We start from the raw sequence: 27,790 nt of genomic DNA, 5'->3' as shown, positions 1-27,790 counted from the left end.
ACACCGGGGAAAGCAGATCAGTGGGCTTATATGAACTCAGATTTCCACTGATGGCCACTAAGGACTCAGGCCCTGATGAGAAATTCCCAGGGGGCTCCATCTGAACTTCAGTTATTAGATCATGAGCCCCCAACCGAACCAGGTTTCTATTTGGGAGTCTGAAGAGACTGCAACAATAACCTAGCCCAGTTCTGCTCAAACTTTAGTCACATGCCTGCCTTTCCAATTCTGCCATGTCTGTGTGTTGTCTGTACTATTTGTTATTTACTTAATCATTTTATTTGAACTCACTTTCTTACTTAAATACATTTTAAAAGAAAACTTTCTAAATAAAAAAAATTTAACGTTAAAGAAAAAGGAAACTAAATCACTACTATACCCTTCAACCCAATGATCCCACTTGCAGGAATTTATCTGGAAGATACACCTCCAGCAACAATAAAATGCACATGCACAAGGGTATTCACTGAAGTATTATCTGTAATTGCAAAATACTGGAAACTACCTAAATGTCCAAGCAGAAAGATTAGCTGAATAAACTATGGTACACACAGTGCAGCTGTAGAAAGAAATGAGGAAGAACTCCGTGAACTGATATGGAGTGAGTTCCGGAGTTATTGCTCAGTAAAGAGATCACACTGCCAAAGACCATATATAGTGTGTTGTTCTGTGTGTAAGAAAAAAGGGAAAATGAGAAAACATACATACATATACTTCTTTTTACAAAAAGAAACATGGGAAGGATATTCCAGAAAACAATCAAGTTGCTCATATATATAATAGGTGGGGGAAATGGATGAAAGGAATATGGGACTGAGGGACATGTCTAAACATATCTTTCGACATAGGTTTTGAGTTTGTTAATATTCCATATATTTTTAAAAAATAAACTGAAGCAGTAAGAATAGAAAGAGAAAAGCCTAACATGGAAAAGTTTTTAAAAATGCACATTTATTTCAAATGAATATCATACCTACCCAGAAGGGGAAAAGAAAGGAAGGACAGACTAACCCAAGCAGTTTAGGAACGCGATACTTAACTCTAAACCCTCAGTCTGGGGACAGGTGAAGGACTGGGGATAGGGTGGGAATTACAAATCATTCCGAACTCTTTTTATTAAAAAATAAATAGTTCTGAAACTTTTTAGATGTTTTTATAGGACTGAGAAAAGTCGATCAGCTGATGTTGTTGGGAGCGAGGGTCCTCACTGTGGAAGAAGAGATACACATCTGAAATGGAGAAAGGCAGGAAACAGCCCTCTGGGAACTGATCAGAACGGGAGGCACTGGTATAAACTTATGATTTCTAAAATGTATATGTACACAAACATTTGTATGTATGTATACGTGTGTGTGAATAAATGTGTATTTTGTGCGTATACAGGCATATATTTCCTAGCTCTGTCCCTTGAAAGGGCCAAAACCCCAAACAACCCAGTAGCAATGAGCACATGTAGTGCCCAGATCTTGGCTTCTAATACCATTGCCCATTGAGAAGAACCAAAGCTTTTCAGAGAAATGCTTAATCTCAGGGAAGGGCAGAGCAGATACAAGATGAACCTGGAATACTTTGTTATGCCAGAAAGTATAAGCACTGCTTGAAAAAATGGTGGGGGTTTATCACAAGGACTCAGCAGCCAGCTTGAAAGGATTCCCAATGGCTAAATCTGGAACAATTTGAGCAGCAAATTAATTAAATACAGTAGTGAAATATAAACCACTAAAAAACTGAAATCTATGAGTCCATGCCAAGAACAAATAGATAAACAAATAAATGTGGAGAAAAGAAGAATCTTGTTTATAATGGAATGCTGAAGGCTGACTTTTAAACACAGAGAGAGTGCTGGTGTTGGAAAGTCAACATTCTGCCAGCATTCTGGTAAAGGCTGCACCAGGCAACAAGCATCAGTGAATGCCAAGTCTAAGGGGGAATTTTAATGAGGCGTGGGATGTCTGCATATTCAGAGTGTGTCCCCTTGGACTGCTGATTAGTTGCAAAGAAGAAATGAAGTAACTATATGGTGGAGAAACTGGGCAATACCTTAACCAGGTGACCAAAATTAACATTGTCCATGAGGGACAGAAAGACATCTAGATGTGACACCCCAAGAAAGACATGACATCACCTATGCCATATCCAATCAAGAACGCATAACCTCGATCTAATCACAAAGAAACATCAAAGACAGAATGAGGAACATTTGATTAAAACAAAGGAGGGAGAGGTTTCTTTAAAACCTCTCCCTCCCTGTATTCTTTAAAAAATGTCAGTGTTGTAAAAGAGAAAGAAAGGCTGTGGCAATGTTCACGAGTAGAGGAAGCTAAAGGACTTGATGATTAAAGACACTACCTGACCCTAAGTTAAATTCTGTACTAGAGGGAGGAAATACGCTGTAAAGCACATTATTAATGGGCCAACGGATGGACTGGAACATGGACAGCACAAAACTATTATGAAGCTGATAACTGTACTATGGTCATGAAAGAGAATACCCTAATCTTAGTAAGTGCACACTGACGGATTTAGGTGGGAAGGGGCAGGATGAAAAAAGTGTTTGTGAGGGTGCACATGTGTGTGTTTGTATGTATGTGTGTAGAGAGACAGAGAAAATAAGAAAGCAAATGGAAAATAGTAAGTTAAATGGGGTATAGGGTGAAACTGGGTGAGGGGTAAATGGATGCTCTTTATACAATTTTTGTTTTTTTAAATTTTTTATTAATCTGAAATAGTACTGTAAGTATAAAATCAATATAAATAGAAAGCAACTGTGAATATACATGATGCATAAATAAAAAGGTACCCAGGACAGTTGTGTACATTGAGAAAGGGAAATTTAGGAATGGGAGAGAGGCATGAAAGACATGGCACCCCTGAACTTGAGGCTCCCCTGGAACTCATTGCTCAACTAGAATCCTCTCACCATGGTCTTTAAGGTCCACTCTGCCCCACCTAAAAAATCTCCATAGCCCACAGATAGGACAATACAGATCTAACATAATCTCTGAAGGGGAAACTGAGGCATGGAGGGATTTTTTTTTTGAGGGGGTAGGCCTCTGCTGCCCCCCACCCGGCTGCTGTGGGCTCTTCTTCCAGGACTGCCCAAGGGGCTGAGTTGTATAAATGAGCATTTGTTTGGTATTAGCACCATGGCTCATAATCTTGAAGGCTCCAGCAACCCACTCCAGAAAGTGACCCCATTACACCACTAGAGGCTTGAGCCTTTGGGAGTGAAGGAACTTGCTGGTGAGACTGCGATGCTCGGAGAAGAAACCCAAATCTCCAGCTTCTCTGGCTTCAGCAGGCTCTGCCAAGCCCTCCTTGGCCTCTATCATTTCCACAATATCATTTCCACAAAAGCCTCTGGAGAAGAAGAGGATTTACACACTCACATTTGTAACAACATATTCACAACAGCCAAAAGGTGAAAGCAACTGAAGTATCCCTTGACAAATGAATGGATAAGCAAAATGTAGTCTATCCAAAAAGGAGAATGTTTTTCAGCCTTAAAAAGGAAAGAAATTCTGCCATTTGCTACGACCTGCATGAACCCCAAGGACATTATGCTGAGTGAAAGATGCCAGTTAGGAAAGGAGAAATACTACATAATTCCACTTATGAGGTACCTAGAGTTGTCAGATTCAGACAGACAAAAAGTGAAATGGTGGTTGCCAGGGGCTGGGGGGAGGGAGAATGGGGAGTTGTTTAACGAGGACAGAGTTCCACTTCGGGGAGGTGAAAAGAGTTCTGGGGCTGCACGATGGTGATGGTTGCACACCAGCCTGGACATGCACGGATGTCAATTTCTGCCTCTCTGTGACAACTCTGGCCAAAGCCATGAGCTTCCCCAATACTCTGACACTTTGATTTTTTTAAAAATAACAGCAATAATTCATCAACTTGCATGGGATGATGTGCATTCTAATCTGATTAATATTTGGTAAATGAAGTACTTTTCAGGGAAACGGCAGGCATGACCTCCCAACAGTCTTTGACTTCACAAATTCCAGGATTTTCTCAGTTGCCCTTAGTGTTCTACATTCCAGCAATCACAGCAAGGGCAGGCAATAAAAAGAGGGAAAGGGGAGAATAAGAAGGCTTTTTAAAAAAGATTAAGGGAAGAAGGAGAAAGATGCCCTTGCTGGTTACCAAGGACACATGGGAAGTGCATGCTGCTGGCTGGCTTTGGAGCAGAATTTCAAGAGGCAAATAGGACATAGCAACAACAGTGTGTATAACTAAGGAGTATTTAAGGTGTCCCTTTCTTTGTTTTTTATTATCTTTTACTGAACAGCACAAGATCAAATTCAGAATATTTTTCTGGGAAGTTGCTTTTCAGAGGGTTTGTCTAAACTAACCTCCAATCCTTCTCCTTATACTAGTTAAGCCCATTTGAATAGTAGGCACTCCCACGGCTCTCTACAACAGTAGCCCAGCCTACCAATCCTTCTCCTCCCTACACACACACACACACACACACACACACACACACACACAGAGCCACCTCACTATTCCTTATAGAAATTAACTGATAAACAGACCCTCCAGGAACTTGCCGGGGCGCTCAAGCATGAAGTCCCCCCAGCTAAGCTCAAGTACTGCTTCCAAGCTCCTCACTCTACTCTTCATCTTGACCATGGCTTCTATTCAGTCATCATGTGTCCCATGCTAAATGCTGAGGCACTAATGTTCTTATTTCTGACACCCTAAGCGCTGGGCATTATGAAGCCTCCTTTCAGTGGAGAAGCACAGAAAAGGCAATGACCTGTCCAGGGTCACACAGCTGCTCAAGAGCAGACTTGCAGGTCTGAGATTCAGACCCTAACTTCCTGATAGCTAGTCCCTGGCTCACCCTAATTGAAAAACTCTGCTGGGCCTGGGGTTTACTCTAACTTTACAAGAGGAGCCAGAAATGAGGCCAGCCTCCATTCCATGTTAGTAGAGACTTCAAACACACACAAACACACACACATACGCGCGTGCGCACAAAGCTGGGCCCATAAGCTCTCAGGCACCCTTCAACTCTCAGCTGACCTGAAAGGTCCAAAGTCAGTGCTATCACCTGCACTCCATGTCCTTGCTGAGATTCCAAGACAAAAGTAAGCTTTGAAGGTTAGGCCATGAAATTGATGCCTACCTTCCCATAGGCAAAAAAAACCCAAAAGCCAAATACTATTTTTCAAAGAAGTTCAAACTATTCTTTCTCTTGTCTCAGGCATGTTTGTTAAGTTACTGCTCTAAGTGAATGTAAATAGCGATGACTGCCCTTTCAGACTGCAGAGCAAGCTAAGACACAAACACACACCGAGTGAACACTCTTTTGGCTGCAGGGACTAGGGCACCCCTCTGTCTTCCTTTTAGTGTTCAGTTTCTGAAAACGTAGGGGCCCTGTGATTTTCTTGGTTTCAGAATGAGTTGCCCATCACAGAGGTGGAGCAAATTTCTTTGCAAACCGGGGATGGGAGTGAAGTGTCCAGGGGTGTACATTCATTTCATACAACTTCCTCGTCTGGACTTAAATGTGGAGGAGGTGTGAATTTTGGGTGCTGCATTTGTAGAAAAAAAACATGTTAATGCCACATTCAAATCAGGTCACGGCAAAATTGTGACTTGTGACCACATGTCTTTTTACTCCAATTTTTTAAGTAAAGATTTCATCACTAACACGGGGATGGTGGGGTAGGCAGCGGGGAACTGGTGTCAGCATCTCTTCACTGAAGAGTCACCTGTGCCTGTCTGTTACAGCTAGGCTGTCAATAAGCCCCTAAATCCAGAGGCAATGCAAGAAGCTTGCTAGAGAAGAGTTAATTTGGAGGAGAAAGCCACATATCCACCTTAAAACAGGAAGGGAAAAGATGGCCCTAAAGGGATGAGTACACTGAAATACTGTGGTTTTCTAGGGGAGAAGCTACTGTTTGTGCTGGCCCAGCATCTATGCCCCCTTCTTCTGATGAACACACCTCATTTTTACCGAGGGAGTCACTGTATGCGAACATGTGACCCAGCCCTGGTTGGTCAGCATAGAATATCCCTCTCCAGGGGGAGGGTAAGCCAGATCCATCCCTAACAACCATCACACCCCAGACTTCAGCTGCAGCCAATGGGAAGAAGTAGATCCTTCTCCACTTGGTGGTAAGTTGGCAGGATGTGAGCCTGGCACTGCCAATGGTCATTGGGGCACCTGGGTCCAGCCCTGCTTAGCCTCCCAGTTACAGAAACAATGATCACTCTTTTTGCTTAAGCCAATCTGAGCTGAATTTCTAAATCTTGCAAACTCAAGAATAATATGTATTCTCACTTAAAAAAAAAAAAGTTGTGCACTTCTGGTTAAGACGGAGGCATAGGTAGATACACTTCACCTGCTCTCAGAACCATAAGAAGGATCACAACTAACCTCAAAATAAAAAATACCTAGAACTGCCAGAAATATGGAACTGTATGGAAGTCCAACAACCAACAATTTAAAGAAGGTATATTCATCTAAACGGGGCGGAGAGGCGGAGATGGGGAGCCAGGGCAAAGAGGATGCAGTGGTATGGCAATGGCAAATGGTGGTGGTGAGGCTGTGGTGGTGGTGGCTGGTAGAAGGGGCGGTCTCCCATTCACATGTGGTGGATAAAAATTGGGAGGGACACCTGGGGAGGAAGCCATCCCAGCCCCAGGCCAGACCGCACAACCTGTGGTTCTAGCGCTGGGAAAATAAAGCCTCATAACTTCTGGCTATAAATACCAGTGGGGTTTGGGGCAGGGAAGAAATTGCTAATCTCTTAGTAGAGTCCATTTAAAGGGCCCACATGGCCCTAGAGTGTACGCACACCCCCCCAACAGCTGGAGGGGTGCCAGTCACAAATGGGAAGTGGGTGAAGTAACTGGAAACAGGGCGAGTGCCAAGCAAGCTTCCAGCAGCCAGGCCACAGCATAGTCCCCTCTCCGAACCATCCCCTCTGTAAAGAGCCACAAAGTTGTGAAGGGCATTGCCACATTCTGGCGGTTACCTAAGGCCCCACACAACATAGCAGGTGTGCCAAGACAGGGAGTCAAAGCAGCTCTGCCTAACACACAGAAACAAACACAGGGAGGCTGCCAAGTTGAGGAGACAGAGAAATGTGGCTCAAAAGAAAGAACACAACAAAATCTCAAAAAAAAAAAAGAACTAAATGAAGTGAAGATAACCAACCTATCAGATGCAGAGTTCAAAACATGGTAATCAGGATGCTCAGAGAACTCACTGAGTATGGCAGAAGCACAAGGGAAGAAATGAAGGCTACACTGAGTGAAGTGAAGGAAAGTCCACAGGGAACCAACAGTGAGGAGACAGAATCCGGGACTCCATCAATAATTGGAACTAAAGGAAGAAATAAACACTCAACTAGAACAGAATGAAGAAACAAGAATTCAAAAAAAAAAATGAGGAGAGGGTTAGGAACCTCTGGGACAACTTTAAATGTTCCAACATCCAAATAATAGGGGTGCCAAAAGGACAAGAGGAAGAGCAAGAAATTGAAAACGTATTTGAAAAAAGAAAGAAAACTTCCCTAATTTGATGAAGAAAACAGACATACAAGTCCAGGAAGCACAGATAGTTCCAAACAAGTTGGACTCAAAGAGGCCCACACCAAGACACATCATAATTAAAATGCCAAAGGTTAAAGATAAAGAGAGAATCTTAAAAGCAGCAAGAGAAAAGGAAAGAGTTATCTACAAAGGAGTTCCCATAAGACTGTCAGCTGATTTCTCAAAAGAAACTTTGCAAGCAAGAAGGGACTGGCAAGAAGTGTTCAAAGTGATGAAAATCAGGGACCTACAACACAATTATTCTACCCAGCAAAGCTACCATTTAGAATTTAAGGGCAGATAAAGTGCTTCCCAGACAAGATGAAGCTAAAGGAGTTCATCATCACCAAGCCCTTATTATATGAAATGTTAAAGGGACTTATCTAAGAAAAAGAAGATCAAAACTATGAACATTAAAATGACAACAAACTCAACTATCAACATCTGATTCTAAAAGATGAAAACAAAAACAAACTAAGCAAATAACTAGAACTGGAACAGAATCACAGAAATAGAGATCACATGGAGGGTTATCAGTGGGGAGGGAAGAGAAGAATGGGGGAAAAGGTACAGGGAATAAGAAGCATAGATGGTAGGTAGAAAATAGACAGAGGGAGGTTAAGAATAGTAAAGGAAATGGAGAAGCCAAAGAACTTATATGTACAACCCATGGACATGAACTAAGGCAGGGGATGACGTAGGGAAGGGGGATACTGGGTAGAGGGCCGCAAAGGTGGAAAAATTGGGGCAACTGTAATAACATAATCAATAAAATACACTTTAAAAAAAACTAGTTACATGAACTATATTTTCCATACTCATAATTTCCAGAAGGAAAGGCCCCTAGCTTGAGAAGACCATCCAAGGCCCACAGTAAACCTAGATGTCAAGACAGGACTGCAAGTCTGCAAGTCAGGTTTCACATCTCCCAGGCACCTCCCCCATCTACACTGTCCTCTGGCTTGAAACTGAATTAGGAAATGTGCCTGACGCCCTTCCAAGTCACAGGAATTAACAGCTGTGCAGTTTTACTGAAACACTGATATAGTCTAGGGAGAGAATATCCACCAGCCACACCTTCAAATATGAGACTAACTAAGCGATCAAATATATAGTTCAAAAAGCCTCAGAATACATACAACTCCTGCTGCCCAGTTAGCTATCTGTTTGCCAGACAGGCATGTGAAAGTTATATTTATTGTTGATGAACTGGTTGGGAAGACTAGCGCGCATTTGAAAAAATAAAGCACCAAACTGCTGAGAGGCTTGTTGAAAGCCATGCTCAACTGAGCTCTGAGGTCAGCACCAAGTGAATGAGCCTCTGGGGAAATTCCTGGATCTGTGTGGTACATGCTGGCTGAGTGACTGCCTGGAACATAGGTTTTTGGAAACTGGTGGACATTCTCTCCTTGCCCACTGCACAAGGCAAATGGGCCCAGAGTGCAAGAGTCCTTATCCTCATCCCATCGGTGAGCTGGAATGGCAGCCTTGCGCAGCCACTGAAACCCCTGTGCGCGAGGACGGGGCCACCAGGTTGACTCATTTGGTTGTGCACTAGAGGCCAAGACTGCCCTGTCTACACCAGTTAGTCACAGCCCAGGCCTGGTTGGGAAGCAGCCCTTAAAAGGTCTGGAATGAAAGAGGGTAGCATCTTTCCAAAACAAAATCGATGAAAACACGAAGTATAACATGAGATAAAGTCAACCCTCTGCCCCCTGATGTTGGCAAAGGACAGCTAAATCTAGGGTTTAATCAGACAATTTCCCGAGTTTTAAACAATATCTAAATGATCTAAATAAGCAAACAAGTATGGTTTCCCTTGTGCTTGCCCCTCTCCCTTCCATCCCCTTCCTCATCAAAGTGATGTTTGTTGGTAAAAGTTTTCTGAGCCAAAATCCTTACTGCAGGCTTTGAACAGAAATAAAAGCATACAGGAGATCTAAGCCTTCAAAAGAGGACCAGGTGGCACCAGAGAGGTGCTCTGGTGATACTTACTGAAATGTGATCACGGCATTCACTGACAACTGCTAAGAAAATCAGAATGGGGCCATTGGGGTAGGGTGGGGATGGGTCTTGGCAGCAAACTCCCCCAAACAAATGATTTCCCAGTCACTGATTTACTGAGCCACTCTATTTCCCAGCTTCAGATGCCTAGGACTAGGGATTCACATAATCCAGACTGATGGGCCAAAGAGAGCTGGCTTCAGAGCAGCCACTGCTAGCCCAGGACCCAGAGGATGGCTTGCAGGAAGTACTCCCCACATGGCCAGCACACCACAGCTGGGAGCCGAAGACAGCCCGTGCCTATGCTGGGAATGTGGTGGGAGCTGACCTTCAGTGACCAGAGCCCCCAGACCGCTTCCATCTCATCACCTCTTTCACCCTGAGTGCCTGGTGCTCTGGCCAGGAACCCCATCTGTGTGGCTGAGTACCTGGCTCATGACACAAGGACCTGGACAGTTTAAGCTTGCTTAATCCTAGAGCAGACCACTGTCTCCAGATTGAGAAGGTCTTAGCATCTAAATAAGAGGGAGGTGAAAAATAAAACAGAATCATTCCCAACAAAGTCAAAAAAGAAGACCCAACTTTTCTGTTCATTTAGCATATAGGCAGCAAACACAAGTATACCTCACTGTAAACACACAGGGCTTTAAAAAACCTGAAAGTAAGAATCTAAGGGATTATATTGCATTATTTGATTCCAAAAAACCAATCTTATTAAAAAGCAGTAAGTTCATTAAACACTGCCCCCTTTTCTCCCTGCAGTGCACTGCAAACAGTGAGTTTCGTCAAAAATCATAATCCAGTAATCAGGAATAAGAAGAACAGCAATATTGATGATAATCATAGTAGTAGTAACAGTGGTAGTTGCAGCAAATGTTTATGATATGGGCTAAGCATTGTTCTGAGCACGTTGCATATGTTAACTCATTTAATTCTTACAGGAACAAAGTAAATACTATTTGTTACCTCCGTTTTACAAGTGGGGAAAGTGAAGCACAGGGTGAGAGTACAGAACCCTGCTGCAGGTCAGCCATCCAGTAAGGGCGGGCCTTGTACAGGATCTGCCTTCAAATGTCTGGGTTGTTTAAAGCAGCGATTTTCAACTTGTGTGCCACATAAATCATTAAAACATGCAATACCTGACTATTTAGTCAGGGGAATTGACCTCTTTTCCCTTAGACTGTCAAACAAAAAAATGACAATGGCCAACACAGTAGCCATCTAGTGTGAATGAATCAAAATTGTACCTATTTTTTATTGTCAGATTAGCAAAAACTATATTTTTTGGTGTGCCACATAATTTTAGCAATTTCTTTATGTGTGCCATGAAATGTAAAAGGTTGAAAATTGCTGGTTTAGAGTGAGGCACACCAGTGTCAGGAATGAAGAGAAGCACCTGCTGACACACAAGGGGGGACCAGACACAAATGACTGCCTGGCTGGCGGCGCGGGCAGCAGGGCAGGGTTCACGGGCGCACTCACCTTCACTCTCCCCACTCGTCTTGATGACTTTTGAACCACCCTCTGTACCTTTAGACTTCTCAGCATCTTCTTGGGCATCCTCAGTGGGCCCTTTCTCCTCATCTTCTTCTTCCCCAACGTTTTTGTAGTTGGGTCTCTTTTGCACCCGCCTCTTGCCCTTGTGCTTATTCATCTCAAGGGACCGCTCAAGTGTCTCGGTGGGTTTAATAAAACACCGAATGCTGGGCTTGGCCTAGGAAAGTAGAACCGACACAACAAACCTCTGTCAAAGATTTGAACCTTTGTATCTCACTGGATCCTATCAAGCTGCCTGAGAGTTTCTGCTTCAAGAAATTTATTTCCAAAACAACAAATGCTACCTCCTAATTTGTTGTTATAACTATTATTATCATCATTATCAAATAATCAAAACAATAGCACCAGCTACCATTTACTGCTCACATCCTAAGTCAGAAACTGCACTTCACCAACACCAGCTCCCTCCAGTATTCCTGAAGGTCATCATTTGCATAAAAACTTCTGTTAACACTTTATGGAATTTTGTATGTGCCAGATGTGTTTTAAGGACTCTGACTATATTATCTCACTTAAATTTTACAACCCCATGAGATAGTACTATTATTATCCTCATTTTACAGATGAGGAGACTGAGGCTCAGAGACGTTAAATGACCCACCCAAGGTCACACAGCCAGGAGGTGGCAAAGCTGGGATTGAAACTGACATGCCATCTGCACAATTTATGTTTTAACTGCAGCATAGTGATGTTATCATTAACTTCTTATTTAAATAAATTTATTTTAAAAGAAACTGTGTATCACTAAAGGGAATGAAACACCAGTGTACCTTGTTAATATAAAAATAAATAACAGAAAACAAAAGCAAGGTGACTGTAGCCAAATGCTGGCTTTCTTTAGACGGGCAGAGAGTATCAGCAATGAGTTAAAGTTCATGCCCAAAGCATACTTGACTTGCCCCCAAGGAAGAAGCTTTTCCTTAAAAAGTAGGAACAAAAATGAAGAAGGCCTCTGGTGTCACCAGTGGTTTAGGTCCCATATTCTGGAAAACATGGCTGTATCTCTGTCCTTATAACAAGCAGAAGAGAGGGATTATCAGTCCTACTTTATAGATGAGAAAATAGAGGCTCAAAAGTATTAAGTAACTTGCCCAATATCACACAGCTACTGAGCAGCAGAGTCAGAATTTTCACAGAAGCTTGCCCAATCCCAAAGCCCAAGCACTTCCTAAAATAACAGTGCTTTACCAGGAGCTCCAACTCAGTTCCATATTCAGTATTCTCTAAAAAACATTTACAGGCAAATAGACCAAGGACTAGAAAGAAGCAAAGACAAAAGAAAACTCTGATTTGTTTGGGACAGGATTCTGACTGAAGAGTTTTTCTCTTTCCAGGATCTGGATGATGTTCAAACATCATTTTGTTCTTTAAAAAGGGAAAAGTTTTCAAGTAAACTTTTCCATTATCTTGATATGGTTTATTCATCTTCTGAATTTATCCCAAACAACCACCAACTGTATGCTGGGGGGAGGCAGTACCTTTCCAATAAGCAGAATGTGCTCAAGGAACACAAATTAATTTCAATAACACTCAAACGAAATGCAATTGAAAGCTAAATTAGCATCCAAATACAAACATTAATTTTTATTTACCCACTTAGGATTATTCATCAACAAAAATGACAGATGAATTGAGACATGATTCTAGTGTCCAGGAAACCCAGATAGCACATTACAGAAGCCAACCACCGAGAGCCCAGAGTATTCCAAGCGTGCACTGCTTGACAGACAGCATCCATCAGAGCCCACTCAGGATGCTATGTGATTGAACGCAGCCCCAGATGCTCCCCATCCTCTCGTGAGGAACCTGAACCCAATTAGTTAGGGCCCCAAGATGAAGTGCCAGCTTCCTCTGATCACCACTCACTCCCAGTGAATGTTAGATCATACCGTACACAATCAAAGCTTTTAGATCATACCATACACAATCAAAACAGAAAACCAAGACTAAACAAGGAGCAAGACACCACCCAGTTAGAAGTTTGAAGCAGAAATTCACAAGGATGGATGTAGAAACCTCTTCCTGAGCTCCGTGTGGACAAAGATGCATGGACCAACTGATAGAACTAAAGGAAGTAAAACATGCACAAAGTCCAGGGCTGGTCAGAGCTGTGTGAATTGTAACTGAACTTCACCTTAGCTGTGTGGCCTCTCTGAGCTTCAGGTTCCTGGTCTAAAACATGAGGAAAGTAGTTCTGACTTTAAACTAAATAAAATCATGGATACAAAGTTCCTTCAGAGTCTGGCAATACAGTAAGCATCCAATATATAAATGACAATTACCTTCCTTTCCCTGCCTACGTTTAAAAAAAAAGTCAACTATGAAAATGAATTTTAAAACTTTCCAAAGGGATCTGCTTTTCTCAGTGATCAGGTAGGTGTTGAGGAGTAGAAGAAGGGAAGGCATGCTTGCTGGGGAAATTTCAAACCTTTAAAATACAACCTACCCAGTAAACAGCTGGAAATAACCTAAATGTCCATCAACAGAGGAGTGGTTAGGTAATTATGCTCTCTCCGTACAGTGACAGACTGATATGAAACACCATCAGGATGAAAAAGTAAGAACAGGGAACAAATAGGGTCCCTTTCAGGTAAAGCTTTTCAAAGGTTCCACCTAATGTTTGTTTAAACACATTTTTTCTTGGAAAGCTGCTTAAGAATATATTAAGATTGCTTTTCCCTCTTTTAAAAAATTGTATTTTACTGACTATGCTATACAGTTGTCCTCATTTTCCCCCTCCTCCAGCCAGCTCCCCCCAACTTTCTCAGGCAATTCCCCCACCATTGTTCGTGTCCATGGGTCATGCATATAAGTTCTTTAGCTACTCCACTTCCTACTGTGCTTTACATCTCCATGGCTATTCTGTAACTATCTATTTTTACTTCTTAACCCTTTCACCTCTTCACCCATCCCCCACACACCCTCCCATCTGGCAACCATCAGAACACTCTCCGTATCCACGATTCTGTCTCTGTTCTTGTTTGGTTAGTTTGATTTTTAGATTCAATTGTTGATAGATTTGTATTTTTTGCCATTTTATTGTTCATAGTTTTGAACTTTTTCCTTTTTTATAAACATTTTTATTGTGGTTCAAGTATAGTTTTCTGCCTTTTCCCCCCAGCCCTCCCCACTTCCCTCCCCTGTTTCCAACCCCTTGTTATTGTCCATGTGTCCTTTATAATTCTTCCTGAAACCCTTCACCTTTTTCCCTTATAATCCCCTCCCCTCTCCCCTCTGGTCACTGTCAGCCTGTTCTCAATTTCAGTGTCTTTGGATATTTTTTGGACTATAAGATGCACTCCCCTCCCCCCACAAATCTGGGAGGAATAATGGTTGTTAATGATTCTGTTGAGTTCTGTTTACATTTACGTTGGTGAAATATTATGTTATTTATATTATTAAATATTTTACCACATTTTTTGCTTCAAAACTTCTTTTCCCTATCTTCCTCCTCTAAAACATAGGTGCGTCTTATGGTCCGAAAAATATGGTATATTTTGCTTGCTTGTTCATTTTGTTGATTAGGTTCCTGTTAAAGATGAAATCATTCGGTATTTGTCTTTCACCGCCTGGCTTATTTCATTAGCATAGTGCTCTCCAGTTCCATCCATGCTGTCGCAAAGGATAGGAGTTCCTTCTTTCTTTCTGCTGCATAGAATTCCATTGTGTAAATGTACCATAGTTTTTTGATCCATTCATTTACTGATGGGCACTTAAGTTGCTTTCAGCACTTGGCTATAGTAAATTGTGCTGCTATGAACATTGGGGTGCATAGGTTCTTTTGGATTGGTGTTTCAGGGTTTTTAGGATATAATCCTAGCAGTGGAATTGCTGGGTCAAAAGCAGTTCCATTTTTAGTTTTTTGAGGAAATTCCATACTGTTTTCCATAGTGGTTGCACCAGTCTGCAATCCTACCAACAGTATTTGATCTTTTTCTTAGATAAGGGACTTCACATAATAATAGTTTGGTGATAGAAACATCCAGAGCCTCTAACCAAAATGGAGGCATAGGTAGATATACTTTGCTTCCTCGCACAACCAAAAGAAGGCTAACAACCAATTTAAAAACAAAGAAACCAACCACAACTACCAGAAAATAGAACTATATTGAAGTCTGACAACCAAGGAGTTAAAGAAAAAACATTCATCCAGACTGGTAGGAGGGGTGGAGATGGGCAGCTGGGGCAGAGAGGACACATGGCAAGGCAGAGGCACATGAGCTGAGACAAAAATATGGCCCAAATGAAAGAACTGATCAAAACTCCAGAAAAAATACAACTAAGTGATGAAGAGATAGCCAACCTATCAGAGGCAGAGTTCAAAACACTGGTAATGAGGATGCTCACAGAAATGATTGAGTATGGCCACAAAATAAAGGAAGAAATGAGGGCTATATAAAGTGAAATAAAGAAAAATATGTAGAAAACCAAGGGAAGATAACCAGGACTCAAATTAATTCTGTTCCAGTTGAATGTTTATTTCTTTGAAATAAATGAAGAAATGAAGAAACAAGAATTCAAAAAAATGAGGAGAGGCTTAGGAGCCTCTGGGACAACTTTAATATTCCAACATCTGAATCATAGGGATGCCAGAAGGAGAAGGGGAAGGGCAAGAAATTAAAAACTTATTTGAACAAATAATAAAGGAGAACTTCCCCAGTCTGGTGAAGGAAGTAGACATGAAAGTCCAGGGAGATCAAAGAGTCCGAAAGAAGTTGGACCCAAGGAGGAACACACCAAGACACTTCATAATTAAATTACCCAAGATTAAAAATAGGAGAGAATCTTAAGAGCAGCAAGAGAAAAGAAGAAAGTTACTTACAAAGGAGTTACATAAGACTATCAGCTGATTTCTCAAAAGAAACCTTGCAGGCAAGAAGGGGCTGGAAAGAAGTATTCCAAGTCATGAAAGGCAAGGACCTACATCCAAGATTACTCTATCCAGCAAAGCTATCATTTAGAATGGAAGGGCAGATAAAATGCTTCCCAGATAAGGTCAAGTTAAAGGAGTTCATCTTCACAAAGTCCTTATTATATGAAATATTAAAGGGACTTATCTAAGAAGAAGAAAATCAAAACTATGAACAGTAAAATGACAGCAAACTCACAACTATCAACAACTGAACCTAAACAAAACAAACAAAGCAAACAACTAGAACAGGAACAGAATCACAGAAATGAAGATCATATGGAGGGTTATCAGCTGGGAGTGGGGAGGTGAGAATGGGGTAAAAGGTACAGGAAATAAGAAGCATAAATAATAGGTACAAAATAAATAGGAAGAGGTTAAGAACAGTATAAGGAAATGCAGAAGCCAAAGAACTTATATGTACAACCCATGGATGTGTGAACTAAGGGGTGGGGGAGGGGGAATGCTGGCAAGAAGGGGTGTACAGGACAGAGGGGGAGAAAGGGGAGAAAAAATCAGGCAACTTTAATAGCATAATCAATTTTATATATAAATATATATATTTCTTATATTATTTTTTCTTTTTTTTTTTAAAGAAACATCCAGCCCTGGATGGTGTGTGGCTCAGTGGATTGAGCGCGGGCTGGGAACCAAAGTGTCCTAGGTTCGATTCCCAGCCAGGGTACATGCCTGGGTTGCAGGCCATAACCCCCAGTAACCGCACATTGATGTTTCTCTCTTTCTATCTCCCTCCCTTCCCTCTCTAAAAATAAATAAATAAAATCTTTAAAAAAAAAGAAAAGGAAACATTCAAAAAAATTAATGGTTTGGTGATGATGAACTCCTTTACTTTTTTTCTTGTTTGGGGAGCTCTTTATCTGCCCTTTGATTCTAAATGATAGTTTTCCTGGGTAGAGAATCTTGGTTGTAGTTCACTGTTTTTCATATTGCAGGGACCTAAGACTTTGAATATTTCTTGCTGATCCCTTCTACCCTATGAAGTTTCTTTTGAGAAATCAGCTGATATTCTTATGGGAACTCCTCTGTAAGTAACTCTCTTATTTTCTCTCACTGCTTTTAAGATTCTCTTTATCTTTAACCTTTGGCACTTTAATTATGATGTGTCTTGGAGTAGGCCTCTTTGCATCCACCTTGTTTGGGACTCTCTGTGCTTCCTGGACTTGCATGTCTATTTCCTTTGACAAATTAGGGAAGTTTTCTTTCATTATTTTTTCAAACATATTTCTAATTTCTTGCTCTTTCTCTTGTCATTTTGGTACTCCTATGATGCAAATGTTGGAATGCCTGAAATTGTCCCAGAGGCTACTTACACTATCCTCATTTTTTTGGATTTGTTTTTCTTCTTAGTGTTTTGATTGGTTGCGTTTTGCCTCCTTATGTTCCATATTATTGATTTAATTCTCAGCTTCATTCACTCTACAGTTGGTTCCCTATAAATTGTTCTTTATTTCAAGTAGTGTAGCCTTCATTGCTGACTGGATCTTTTTTATGCTGTTGAGGTCCTCACTAAGTTCCTTGAACATTCTTATAACCAGTGTTGTGAACTCTACATGTGATAGATTGCTTATCTCCATTTCATTTAGCTCTTTTTTCTAGAGTTTTGATCTGTCCTTTCATTTGGGTCATGTTCTTTGTCTCTTCATTTTGGCAGCCTCCCATGTTTGTTTCTATATATTAGATAGAGATGCTTTGAATCAGTGTCATGGTAGTGTGGCCTAATGTAGTAGGTGTCCTGTAGGGTTCAGTGACACAGCCTCCCCTTCATGCTGGGTCCTCAAGGTACACTCTTTGTTTGGGCTGAGTACGCCCTCCTCTTGCAGTTGAGCCTTGGTTGCTATTGGCAGACCAATGGGAAGAATTTACCCAGGCCAGTGAGCTGCAGGGATTGGCTGTGACCACTTATCACCAACCTCTGCCCTCCATGGAGGATCAGCTGTGCAGGGGCAGGGTGGTAGTGCTCTGATGTGGTCTACAGTTGTCCACTGAGTGCACTGGCCCTGGGCTTTCCTGGATGGTGCAGGCCAAAGTCAGCCTCCACCTGTGTTTTATCCAGGGCCACCCTGCCTGCACTGTAAAGCAATTTGAGATGGCTGCTACTTGTGCTGGGCTTGGAGATTCTCAGGTAAAGCCAAGCTGTGAATCTAGGCTGGTTGCTGCTAGTGCCTCACTTAGACCAGCTGTTGCTTGTTTGAGAAGATTTAGGAAGTTGTAAAGCATGAGCCGAGACCAGCCATTCACATGGAAAAGTAGCTTGAGTGTACCCATAAGTTAGGTGGGGTGGAGACTCTGGGAATCTCCAAGGCAGGTCAAACAGTGTTAGCCAGGTTGATGGAGACTCAGATATGGTACCAGCTTGCTGGCTCTATGGGGGGAGAGATTAGAAAAGAGACAATGGCCTTTGCTTGCCTTGATTGCAGACACTTCAGGTTCTCCCTGTTTACCAATGGTGCCTTTTAAGCTGCTACCCCACTGCTAGAGCTCAGAGGGAGTGAGTCTAAGTGGGTGAGTCCATCCATGTGTGGGTTCTCTATGAGGAGTTGCTTGGGGCTACAGCAGTTTCTTTCACCAAGTCAACCCCCACTGGTTTTTGTAGCCATAAGTTGTTGGGACTTATCTTCCTGGGACTGGAACCCTGGGCTGAAGAGCCTGGTGTGGGGCTGGGACTCCTTGCTCCTGAGATAGCTCTCCTGAATTTTTATCCACCACAGGTGGAAGGGACCAGCCCATTCTGCATCTGTGCCCCTCCTATCACTCTGGATGGATGTGGTTTCTTTAATTCAGTAGTTGTCAGAATTCTATTCAACTTGATTTCTGACAGTTCCAAGTGATGGCTGTTCTACATTTTAATTGTAATTTTGATGTGGTTGTGAGAAGAAGTGAACTATGTCTGCCTACACCACCATCTTGACTGGAATTCCCTCTGAATTTATTAAGATTTCATCTTTGGGGAAAGAAAGAAGGCAGGTGGCACTATGTGTGCACACCCACACAAGCACATTTACATTTTTTTCATTTCTGTATCTTTCCATTAGGTTTGAAATTTCTAATTATGTATGCATATTAACTTAAAAAAATTCAACAAGGATCACTTGGACATTGGAATTATGGACTTTATTTTCCCTCTATTTATTTTTGTTTTATATTTTAAAAATCTGATTTTTTCCCTTAATACTAACATCAAAATCCCACAGTTACGATGGAGAAGCTGACAGAGCTTGGCCTGGACACACAGGCAGAGATTCAAGATCATTCCTGCTGCTCTGTTCAAGAACCTCTGGCTGCCAGCCTCCCAGGAATCTCCTTGTTAGGATGGATAATTCCAGATGTTTCAGATGGAGAGACCCAAGGAGAGGGGTCCTGTCCATTCTACTCTCCACTGTGCTCTTAACACTAAACCAGGTGTCTGGAACAGGGCAGGGCCTTGATGGGATGTGCTGTTGAGTGAATTCATGGCTTCTTGTACTATATTGTATCCAATGTGAAGGAGAGAACAACAACAACAAAAAAAAGCGAGGAAGGAAGGAAAAAACTTGCCTGACACCTTCAGGAGCTGAACTACACACAATGGAAGAGCAAGTGTGATAAAACTAACCAAAAGTGGTGAAGCCTACTTCAGAGCAAAAAAAATTGGAAGGCTTGGGTTTTTCTTCACATAAAGAAAGCACACTATGTATGCCCTAGAGAAAAATATTCTGCAAGTAAATTCTACTTCCCAAATGCTGCAGGTGTAGTTTCACCAAAGGCTCATCTCCCAGGGATCTGGAGCCTGAGCTAAGCAGAAGCGTGGAGATCCTGGGCCCTCCTTGTTGATCACAGATTCTGCCAGATACCCAAGGGAGGAGGTGGGGGAAAGCTTTGAGTCTGGCTGGATATTTAGGCTGGTTTCTGGGGTCAGGGCCAGCTGAAGGCCAACAATGTGACTTCAGGGTGGTCTAAGGGCTTAACTGCTATTTAAAGTGTCTGCCCTTGCCTGCTGGTTAATGACACCTTCCACTAGCCTTCATCCTTGCAACCTAAGGCTTTGGTCCTTGCTTAAAAGTTGAATACTTGTGGTGATTTCCCAGAGGTTGGCAATAACTAACGCCTTTCAGGTGCTGCAGGATCTGAGCCTAGGTTCTACAAGGACAGCCAGAGGGGTTAGGAGCAAGGGGTCAGGAGGAAGGACAGAAACACACAAGCCTGGGCATCTGAGTGAATGAGGAAGGGCAGCATAGCGGATAGCCAGGATCAAATAGAACATTCTCGTCTAGGTTTGGGTATGCCCCACATAAGGGTCCAGACATAGACTGCACATGAAAAGGCTAGTTGCAATCAATTAATGAATGATTCCAATTACAGTTAAAAAAAATAAAACTATTGATTCAAAACATGTATATATCTCTCTCATTTTCCTGTGTTGATAGATATTTGCATGACACTACACCAAGCAAGGCCTGGAAGGATACACAAACTGAAAATAGCGGTGCCTTCTGAGGATGATACTGAGGTTGGGGGAACTTTCACTTTCTACTGTATCATTCAGTTGTTTCACCCCAAGAAGGTATGACCAGTCCCACTGAAATGTAAAGAATACCTTGAAGGAATGTACCTAATGCCAGTGAACTGTATACTTAAAAATGGTTAATCCACCATAAATGTTATTTGTCATATGTATTTCACCACAATTTTTAAAAAATAACTTTACAATAATGGCACCTCTGGAAATCAGAATGGGGGGTGGTAGTTATAGACTGAGGAGCTGTATGGACGCCAGAAATGTTTTCTGTCTTGACCTGAATTACACACAAGTGTGATTACATGTACAAAGTCATCAAGCAGTATACCTAAGATATTGCATTTTTATGCACTTTATTTATATTATCCCTCAATATTAAAAAAAAAATTTACTTAAATAATTTTCTATAAAGTCAGATGGTCATAATGCCCTAATCCAAGCTATAAGCCAATCAGACAACTTGGGAAGCTGGTTTCACTGAAGTCACCAGGGGATGGACGGAGTGGCTCACTGAGGCCCAACTAGACACCAAGGGCTGCGCTGAGAGTCAGGAAGCTGTGACCATACCTTCGCAGTGCAGCCAGGAGCAGGCAACGTACTGTTATGTGTCCCATGCACAAACGAGGTGGAAAAGGTCCTTGGGGACACACCTCCACCTTACACAAGGCACTGTCCCCCAGGGCAGTCAGGCACCGAGAGCCTGAATTATTCACTAAATATTAATAATTTAAAAATTAAAAGGAAGGAGTGGGAACTGTGTGGGGCTAGGGTAAAGGGGAGGGGGCAGTTAGAAAGGCTTTATAAAGATGGAAATGACTGCTGGAGTCTTGTACGTTAACAGTACACAGGAACACTCGGGAAAAGAAGAGAATGCTAAGAAAGACAGCTCAGAGCTCCAGCCTGTACTTCTGTCAAGGCCTGGGTCCCCTGGAATTGGTGTGCTCGGTGACACAATATGCTTGGCCAGCTCCCCAAGTGGGTAGCAACAAGCCCATGGGAAGTCAGGAGGTGGTGCTGGGCCAGCTGGGCAGCCTCTTCAGCCGGCTCTTCATGATGAAGCTCAAGCTCATGGCCTGGGAAGAGATGCTAGGGTGCCCCTGCCTCAGTACCTGGTAGATACATTGGGCTTCTTTGTGCCTAGTCAGTGGTGCAACGTGGAGGGGAGGACTGCAGGGACACCAGACAGAAGCTTGGCTGGGAAGGAAAGGAGAAGAGCCTAGTGGCTAGAGGGGGCAAGTAAGGGAAAGGACACATGACATGGCCCGAGAATTCTGTCTGGATCTACAGGAGTGGTCACAATGATGGGGTTCACCTTCCAAGTTCTCCCAGGCCTAGCCCACTCCCGTTTTGAACAAGCAACTATAATCCTTTTGTTCAAACAGCTCTACTAAGGGATTTGAGAACTAAGAGAAAGGTTTTCCCCTAAAAAAAGACTCAGACATACTGACTAACAAAAACATGCCCAATTTAAGGACAGACCTGAGTCCAGATCTCCGACCCATTTCCTGGCCAAGTGACCCTGACCCAATAAGCCTCAGTTTCCTCATCTGGCAAAACAAGGACAATAGCAACTCTATCACATGCTGTCATGGGCTGAAATGAGATCCTAAATGCAAAAATGCCTGGCATAATGCCAGCCACAAAGCGGCACTCGAAATATTTATTTACCTCCCACCCCTTGGCAAACATATCGTGAGGATGGAAGAGATGGCAGGGGAGGGGCTAACCTTTAAAAAAACAATTACACTCTCTGTTTTAAACTTGACTCCCTAGCAACTTACTATTCACTGGCTTTCTGGTTTGTTAGTAGGCCAGACTCCCAAAAGTGCTCCTGGGCCACTGGCCAACCTCCCCAACCTCCGGCCTTGGGGCTGGGACTGGCAGGGTATACAGCACAAAGGCAGTGTGGGATCCTGAGGGACCCTGAAGTTGCCAGAGCCGGACTCAGTGCCCCACTCGCCCTGATTTGAGACCCGGCTGTGCTGTTCATTATGCATCAAGTGGGCCTAATATTAGCATTCCCCCCACCCAGATGCTATGTGGTGCCAAGAGGTAACACACTTTCTTGTTTTCTCCAGGTAACAACAATGATCAGTAATACCTAGTGAGCATCTGCAATGTGCCCAACACTGTTCTGAGAACTTTGTTTATGCTGACTCACTTTATTCTCCAAACAATTGAATGGGGCAGGGAGCTGCAGAGAATGAGGGACTTGCCCAAGGTCATCAGCTAGTGAGAGGCAGAGCCAAGATTTAAACCCAGGGAGTGTAGCTTCAGTGCCTTTTGTTCAGCTGCCCCACTGCACTGCTCAAACATTCACCCCTACAACAAGTACTTGCCAAGTCTTTCAACATGAGGCCAGTCCCCCAAAGGACTGGTGTAAAGGCATGACACTATACAACACTACTCGGAGAAGCAGGTAGTCAGCCCTATGAAGCAAAAGCTCAAGGGCAATTTATGTATCACTCATTAGGTGGCCCTCTGACCTATCATTATGGTCGACCACAATAAATCATCGTTTTCCATTTTTGTCACATATACACAGAGCTCCCAGTGTCACAGGGGTCATGGTGGCCCAGGCTCCCAACTATAACCAACGGCACCAAAGCATGGCTTTGCAACTGGCTACAGAAGGAAATGGGCTGATAATTGCAGCAGAGGGAGTCTTCTCATTCCAGAATGAGGTGATCAGCAAGCAAACATCAGACAGAATAAACTCCAGAGTGATGTATGGGTGCAAGTGCTACATGCCAAGCCCTGAGTAATGTGGGGCTGCTGAACCAAAGCCCAAATGTGTGTCCAGAATGCACAATCGCAACCACATCAGCAAGGCATCTGGACAACACTGCCAAATTTAATGGGGAAAATAAAACCTAGTGAGGGGGAAAACATGAAGAGGTAACAGGCCACTTCCATTAACAAGAGGAGCATGGCATTCTTCTCCATGAATTGGCCAATTATCAGGGAGTGTTGTAGCCGGAGAGGCATAAACCAAAGAAATGCCCATTTATCTAGAATCAGAACAATATTAGAGCTCAGAAGACTCACACTGCACACTTGCTCAACACTCTGTGAAAAAGCAGGTATCACCAAGATGGTGCTGCTATAACTTCCTGGAAAGCAAGCCCTGAGGTGTTGCTGGGTCTGCAAGAGACCAGCCTCATCCTCCTAGCCTTCTCCACTCAAGGTCATCTTCTCTGTCCACCTCAATGCCACATGTAGAAGTCAACTAAGAGCTAATGAGTGCTTTTGGGATGAATTAACTGCAAGCAATTTATGACTAGAGAGGCATGTTTGATGCTCATGCAAAATAAAATATACATTCATTAAACAATGACATACCAAGCACTTACTTGATATTTCTTTAGGAAGAGTATTTGACTATATTTTGTTCTCTAAAAAGAGATAATAGACTGAAATACTGGTGACTCTAAGGTACCCAAAACATCTGGTCCAGAACCCTACATGTTATGCTGAACTGGAAGTGACTATCACGGCACATGGTGACACAGGACACAGAATAGAAACAGCATGAAGATTTGGGGTTGGATGCCTGCAATCCTCTGCAACTGGGTGACAACAGAATAGTCACTTAACCTCTGGGAGTGTCAGCTTCCTCATGCAGAGTGTGAGATAACACTACCTCCTTCTGTGGGTTACTGAGACTTAAATAAAATGTTAGTTGAAAAGAACTAGCATGTTCCTGTTCCATAAAGTTAAAAACATCCTGCTCTCCCACTGACCTGGTACGTTTCTTGCACGGTGGCCTCTCCTCTGATCCCAGACAGCAAGCCCACTCCCGCTGAGGACTCTGACTCACCATTTTCCATGCCTTGACCATCACAGTTCTTGCCCCCAACCCACCCCTCAACTCTCAGGAGGGTGAGTGAGTAACTCATCCTTCAGTCCTCAACTCCAATGTCATTACCTCAGGGAGGATTTCCTCACTATAATCTCCCAAACCTGTTTTCTTTCTCTTTTTAAAATTTTTATTGAATATATTAAGGTGACATTGGTTAACAAATTTATACGAGGTCTGTCCAGAAGGTATCCAGCCATGTATTATGAAAAAATAGAGACATTTGCTGAAGAAGATACAAGAAACATTTTACACAGAACAATGACACCTCGGTCCCCTTCAAAGAAGGTACCTTAGGACCTCACACAGTTCTCCCCATCACCATCAGCTGCTCCCTCATATTTTTCTGAATCTCATCGACAGTCTGAAATAGCTTCCCTTTTAAAGGTGATCTTAGTTTTGGAAAAAGCCAAAAGTCACAGGACACCAAATCTGAGCTGTAGGAAGGTTAAGCCACCTGGGTGATTTAACATTTTGCCAAAAAAATCTGCACAAGATGTGTTGCATGAGTGGCGCATTGTCATGATGCGATTGCCAATCACCAGTTGCCTATAGCAACTTCTGAATCAGCTGAAGAGTTTCTGGGGAGGAATGTTCAAGCTTAACAGAAAATTTGATGCAGTTTTATTGCTCTCCTTGCTTGGTCATTTTGAATGCAATGGCCACACAGTACACATGCTCACTCAATGGCGTCTACCACCTCCACTGACTAGTACAGTGAAGTCATCATTGTTCACACATGCACATTCCAGTCTACTCTCCTTCGCTACAGGTTACATGGATGGCGTGCAAACTGTTCTCGTTATATTAACAATGGCTAGACTTTTTCTGGACAGACCTCACATAGGTTTTAGGTGTACAATTCTGTAATACATCATCTGTATATTGTATTGTGTGTTGACTACCCAAAGTCAAATCTCATTCCAACACCATTTATTCCATTTACCTTCTTCTGCCTCTCCCTACCACCCTACCCTCTGGTAATCATCATACTGTTGCCTGTATCTATGAGTTTTTTAAGGGTTTTTTTTTTCTTAATCCCTTCACCTTTTCCACCCAGCCCCCAATCTCCCTCTTCTCTGACAGTTGTCAGTCTGTTTTCTGTATCCATGAATCTGTTTTCATTTTGCTTATTTATTTTGTTCACTCGAGTCCACATATAAGTGAAATCATATGGCATTTGTCTGTCTCTGACTGGTCTACTTCACTCAGCATAATACTCTCCAGGTCCATCCATGCTGTTACAAAAGGCAAGACTTCCTTCCCCTCTATGGCCAAGTTGTGTTCCACTGTGTAAATGTACCACAGCTTCTTTATCCACTCATCTACTGATGGGCACCTGGGATGCTTCCAAACCTTGGCTATTGTAAACAACACTGCTATGAGCATAGGAGTGCATATATTTTTTCAAATCAGTGTTGTAGGCCTCTTCAGATACATTCCCAGGAGAGGAATCGGTGGGTCACAAGGCAGTTCCATTTCCAGTTTCCTGAGGAAACTCCATGCAGTGGCTACACCAATCTGCATTCCCACCAACAGTACACAAGGGTTTCCTTTGCTCTGCATCCCTGCCAACACTTGTTTGTTGACTTACTGATGACAGCCATTCTGACAGGTATGAGGTGATATCTCATCATGGTTTCAATTTCCATTTCTCTGATGATTAGCAATGTTGAGCACCTTTTCATATGTCTATTGGCCATCTACATGTCCTCTCCAGAGAAGTGTCTGTTCATGTCCCCTGCCCATTTTCCAGTTGGATTGTTTGTTTCCTTAGTATTAAGCCATATAAGTTCCCCCATAAATTCTGAATATTAATCCCCTATGAGATGTATTGTTGGCAAATATGTTCTTCCATTCAGTAGGTTGTCTTTTCATTTTGTTGATGGTTTCCTTTGATGTGCAAAAACTTTTTAGTTTGATGTAGTCCCATTTATTCATTTTTCCCCTTGTTTCCCTTGCTCAAGGAGACATATCAGAAAAAGTATCGCTAGGAGAAATGTCTACAATTTTACTGCCTATGTTTTCTTCTAGGATTTATATGGTTTCAAGTGTTATATTTAAGTCTTAATCCATTTTGAGTCCATTCTAGTGTATGGTGTAAGAAGGTGGTCCAATTTCATTTTTTTGCACATTATCTGTCCAGTTTTCCCAATACCATTTATTGAATAAACTATCTTTACCCCATTGTATGTCCTCACCTCCTTTGTCAAAATTTAACTGACCATAAAGGTCTGGGCTTACTTCTGGGCTCTCTCTATTCTGTTCCATTGATCCACATGTCTGTTTTTATGCCAGTACCATGCTGTTCTGACTACCATGTCCTTATAGTACAGTTTGACGTCAGGTAGCATGACTCCTCCAACTCTGTTCTTCTCCCTCAAGATTGCAGTGGCTATTCAGGCTCCAACCAAACCTGTCTTCCATTTCTTCCCAAATCCTTTCTTAAAGCTGTGTTACCATGCTTGTTTACTGTTTCCCCTGACCAGAATGTCAGGACAGGAACCTTGTCTATCTTGTTCATCCTGTATTCCTGGAGGCAGGGAACATGTGGATGCTCCAGAAAACCTTGTGGGAGGGAGCAGAAAAGGGGAGCATGCCAGCCAGCCTGGCATGCACTAAGTGCTCAACAATGAGCCCTGATCTTACTAAGGAATGACCCATCCAGGGTTCAAGTGTCACCCAAAACAATACTGTTTGCGAGAATTACTTTTTTTTCCTTCCCTTTGCTCATGATCCTTTGAGAGTCTATCCCTGTGCCTGGCTGGAGGTTACAAAGAAGGTCCCCTGAAGTAAGGTTAGGAGCATCAATGTGAGTGGTCAGTGGGCAGTCACTCTCAGGTTAGCCAGGGCCTCAGAACTCACTGGGGAAACCCCACTCACCATATTCTGGGATGTTATACCCACCTGCCATGTCTATTGTCCTAGGTCAGGCAATGAGTGACTCATCATACCACTCCCTTCCCAGCTCATTGTTGCTGCTGAAGTGCCCAGAAGAGAAAAGCAAATAAAGTGGCCCTTTTCCTGCCCATGTGCAGCCCCTCAGCCTCCTGTCAGGAGAAGCACTCCAAGCAAAACCAAGTTTCCTGGCTGGAGGACTTGGGCACTACCAAGACTGGATTTCCTTGGCTCATTAGAAATATGGTGCTTCGCTCCCTCAGTGAGATTCATTACTTCAAGACAATCAATTTTTACCACAGGAACCATGCTAAACACTGGGGACACAAATGTTAAGATGTCCCCATTTCTGCCAGTGAAAACTTTCAACTCCTCCAATGGTGAACAAGGTGCCACATACCTTGGAACTTCATTCTCTTCCCTACTATTCATTCTGCCTCAACACAGTGCTCCTTTCTGTTGCTCCAACACACCAGGCACTGGCCTTTGCACTAGC

At 42.7% G+C, this 27,790-nt stretch overlaps 1 protein-coding gene across 10 annotated transcripts in view; it reads right to left on the bottom strand.

The window, feature by feature from the left end:
• CLEC16A (C-type lectin domain containing 16A) overlaps window positions 1-27,790 on the bottom strand; it is a 220,453-nt gene that overhangs the window by 149,229 nt on the left and 43,434 nt on the right. For 8 of the 10 annotated variants that reach the window (XM_045819437.1, XM_045819441.1, XM_045819432.1 and 5 more), the window contains one exon: window positions 11,038-11,269. In XM_045819437.1, the coding sequence (XP_045675393.1) occupies window positions 11,038-11,269 (232 nt within the window). The remainder of the gene's footprint in view (window positions 1-11,037; window positions 11,270-27,790) is intronic. The other 2 variants (XM_045819434.1, XM_045819435.1) reach the window with 1 other exon arrangement.

The sequence above is a fragment of the Phyllostomus hastatus genome, unplaced genomic scaffold (assembly GCF_019186645.2).
Source record: "Phyllostomus hastatus isolate PE091 unplaced genomic scaffold, TTU_PhHast_1.1 phas_scaffold_385, whole genome shotgun sequence".
In the NCBI taxonomy this organism is placed as follows: domain Eukaryota; kingdom Metazoa; phylum Chordata; class Mammalia; order Chiroptera; family Phyllostomidae; genus Phyllostomus; species Phyllostomus hastatus.
The sequence above is the reverse complement of the archived record's forward strand: the minus strand, read 5'-3'. Positions and strand labels throughout refer to the sequence as shown.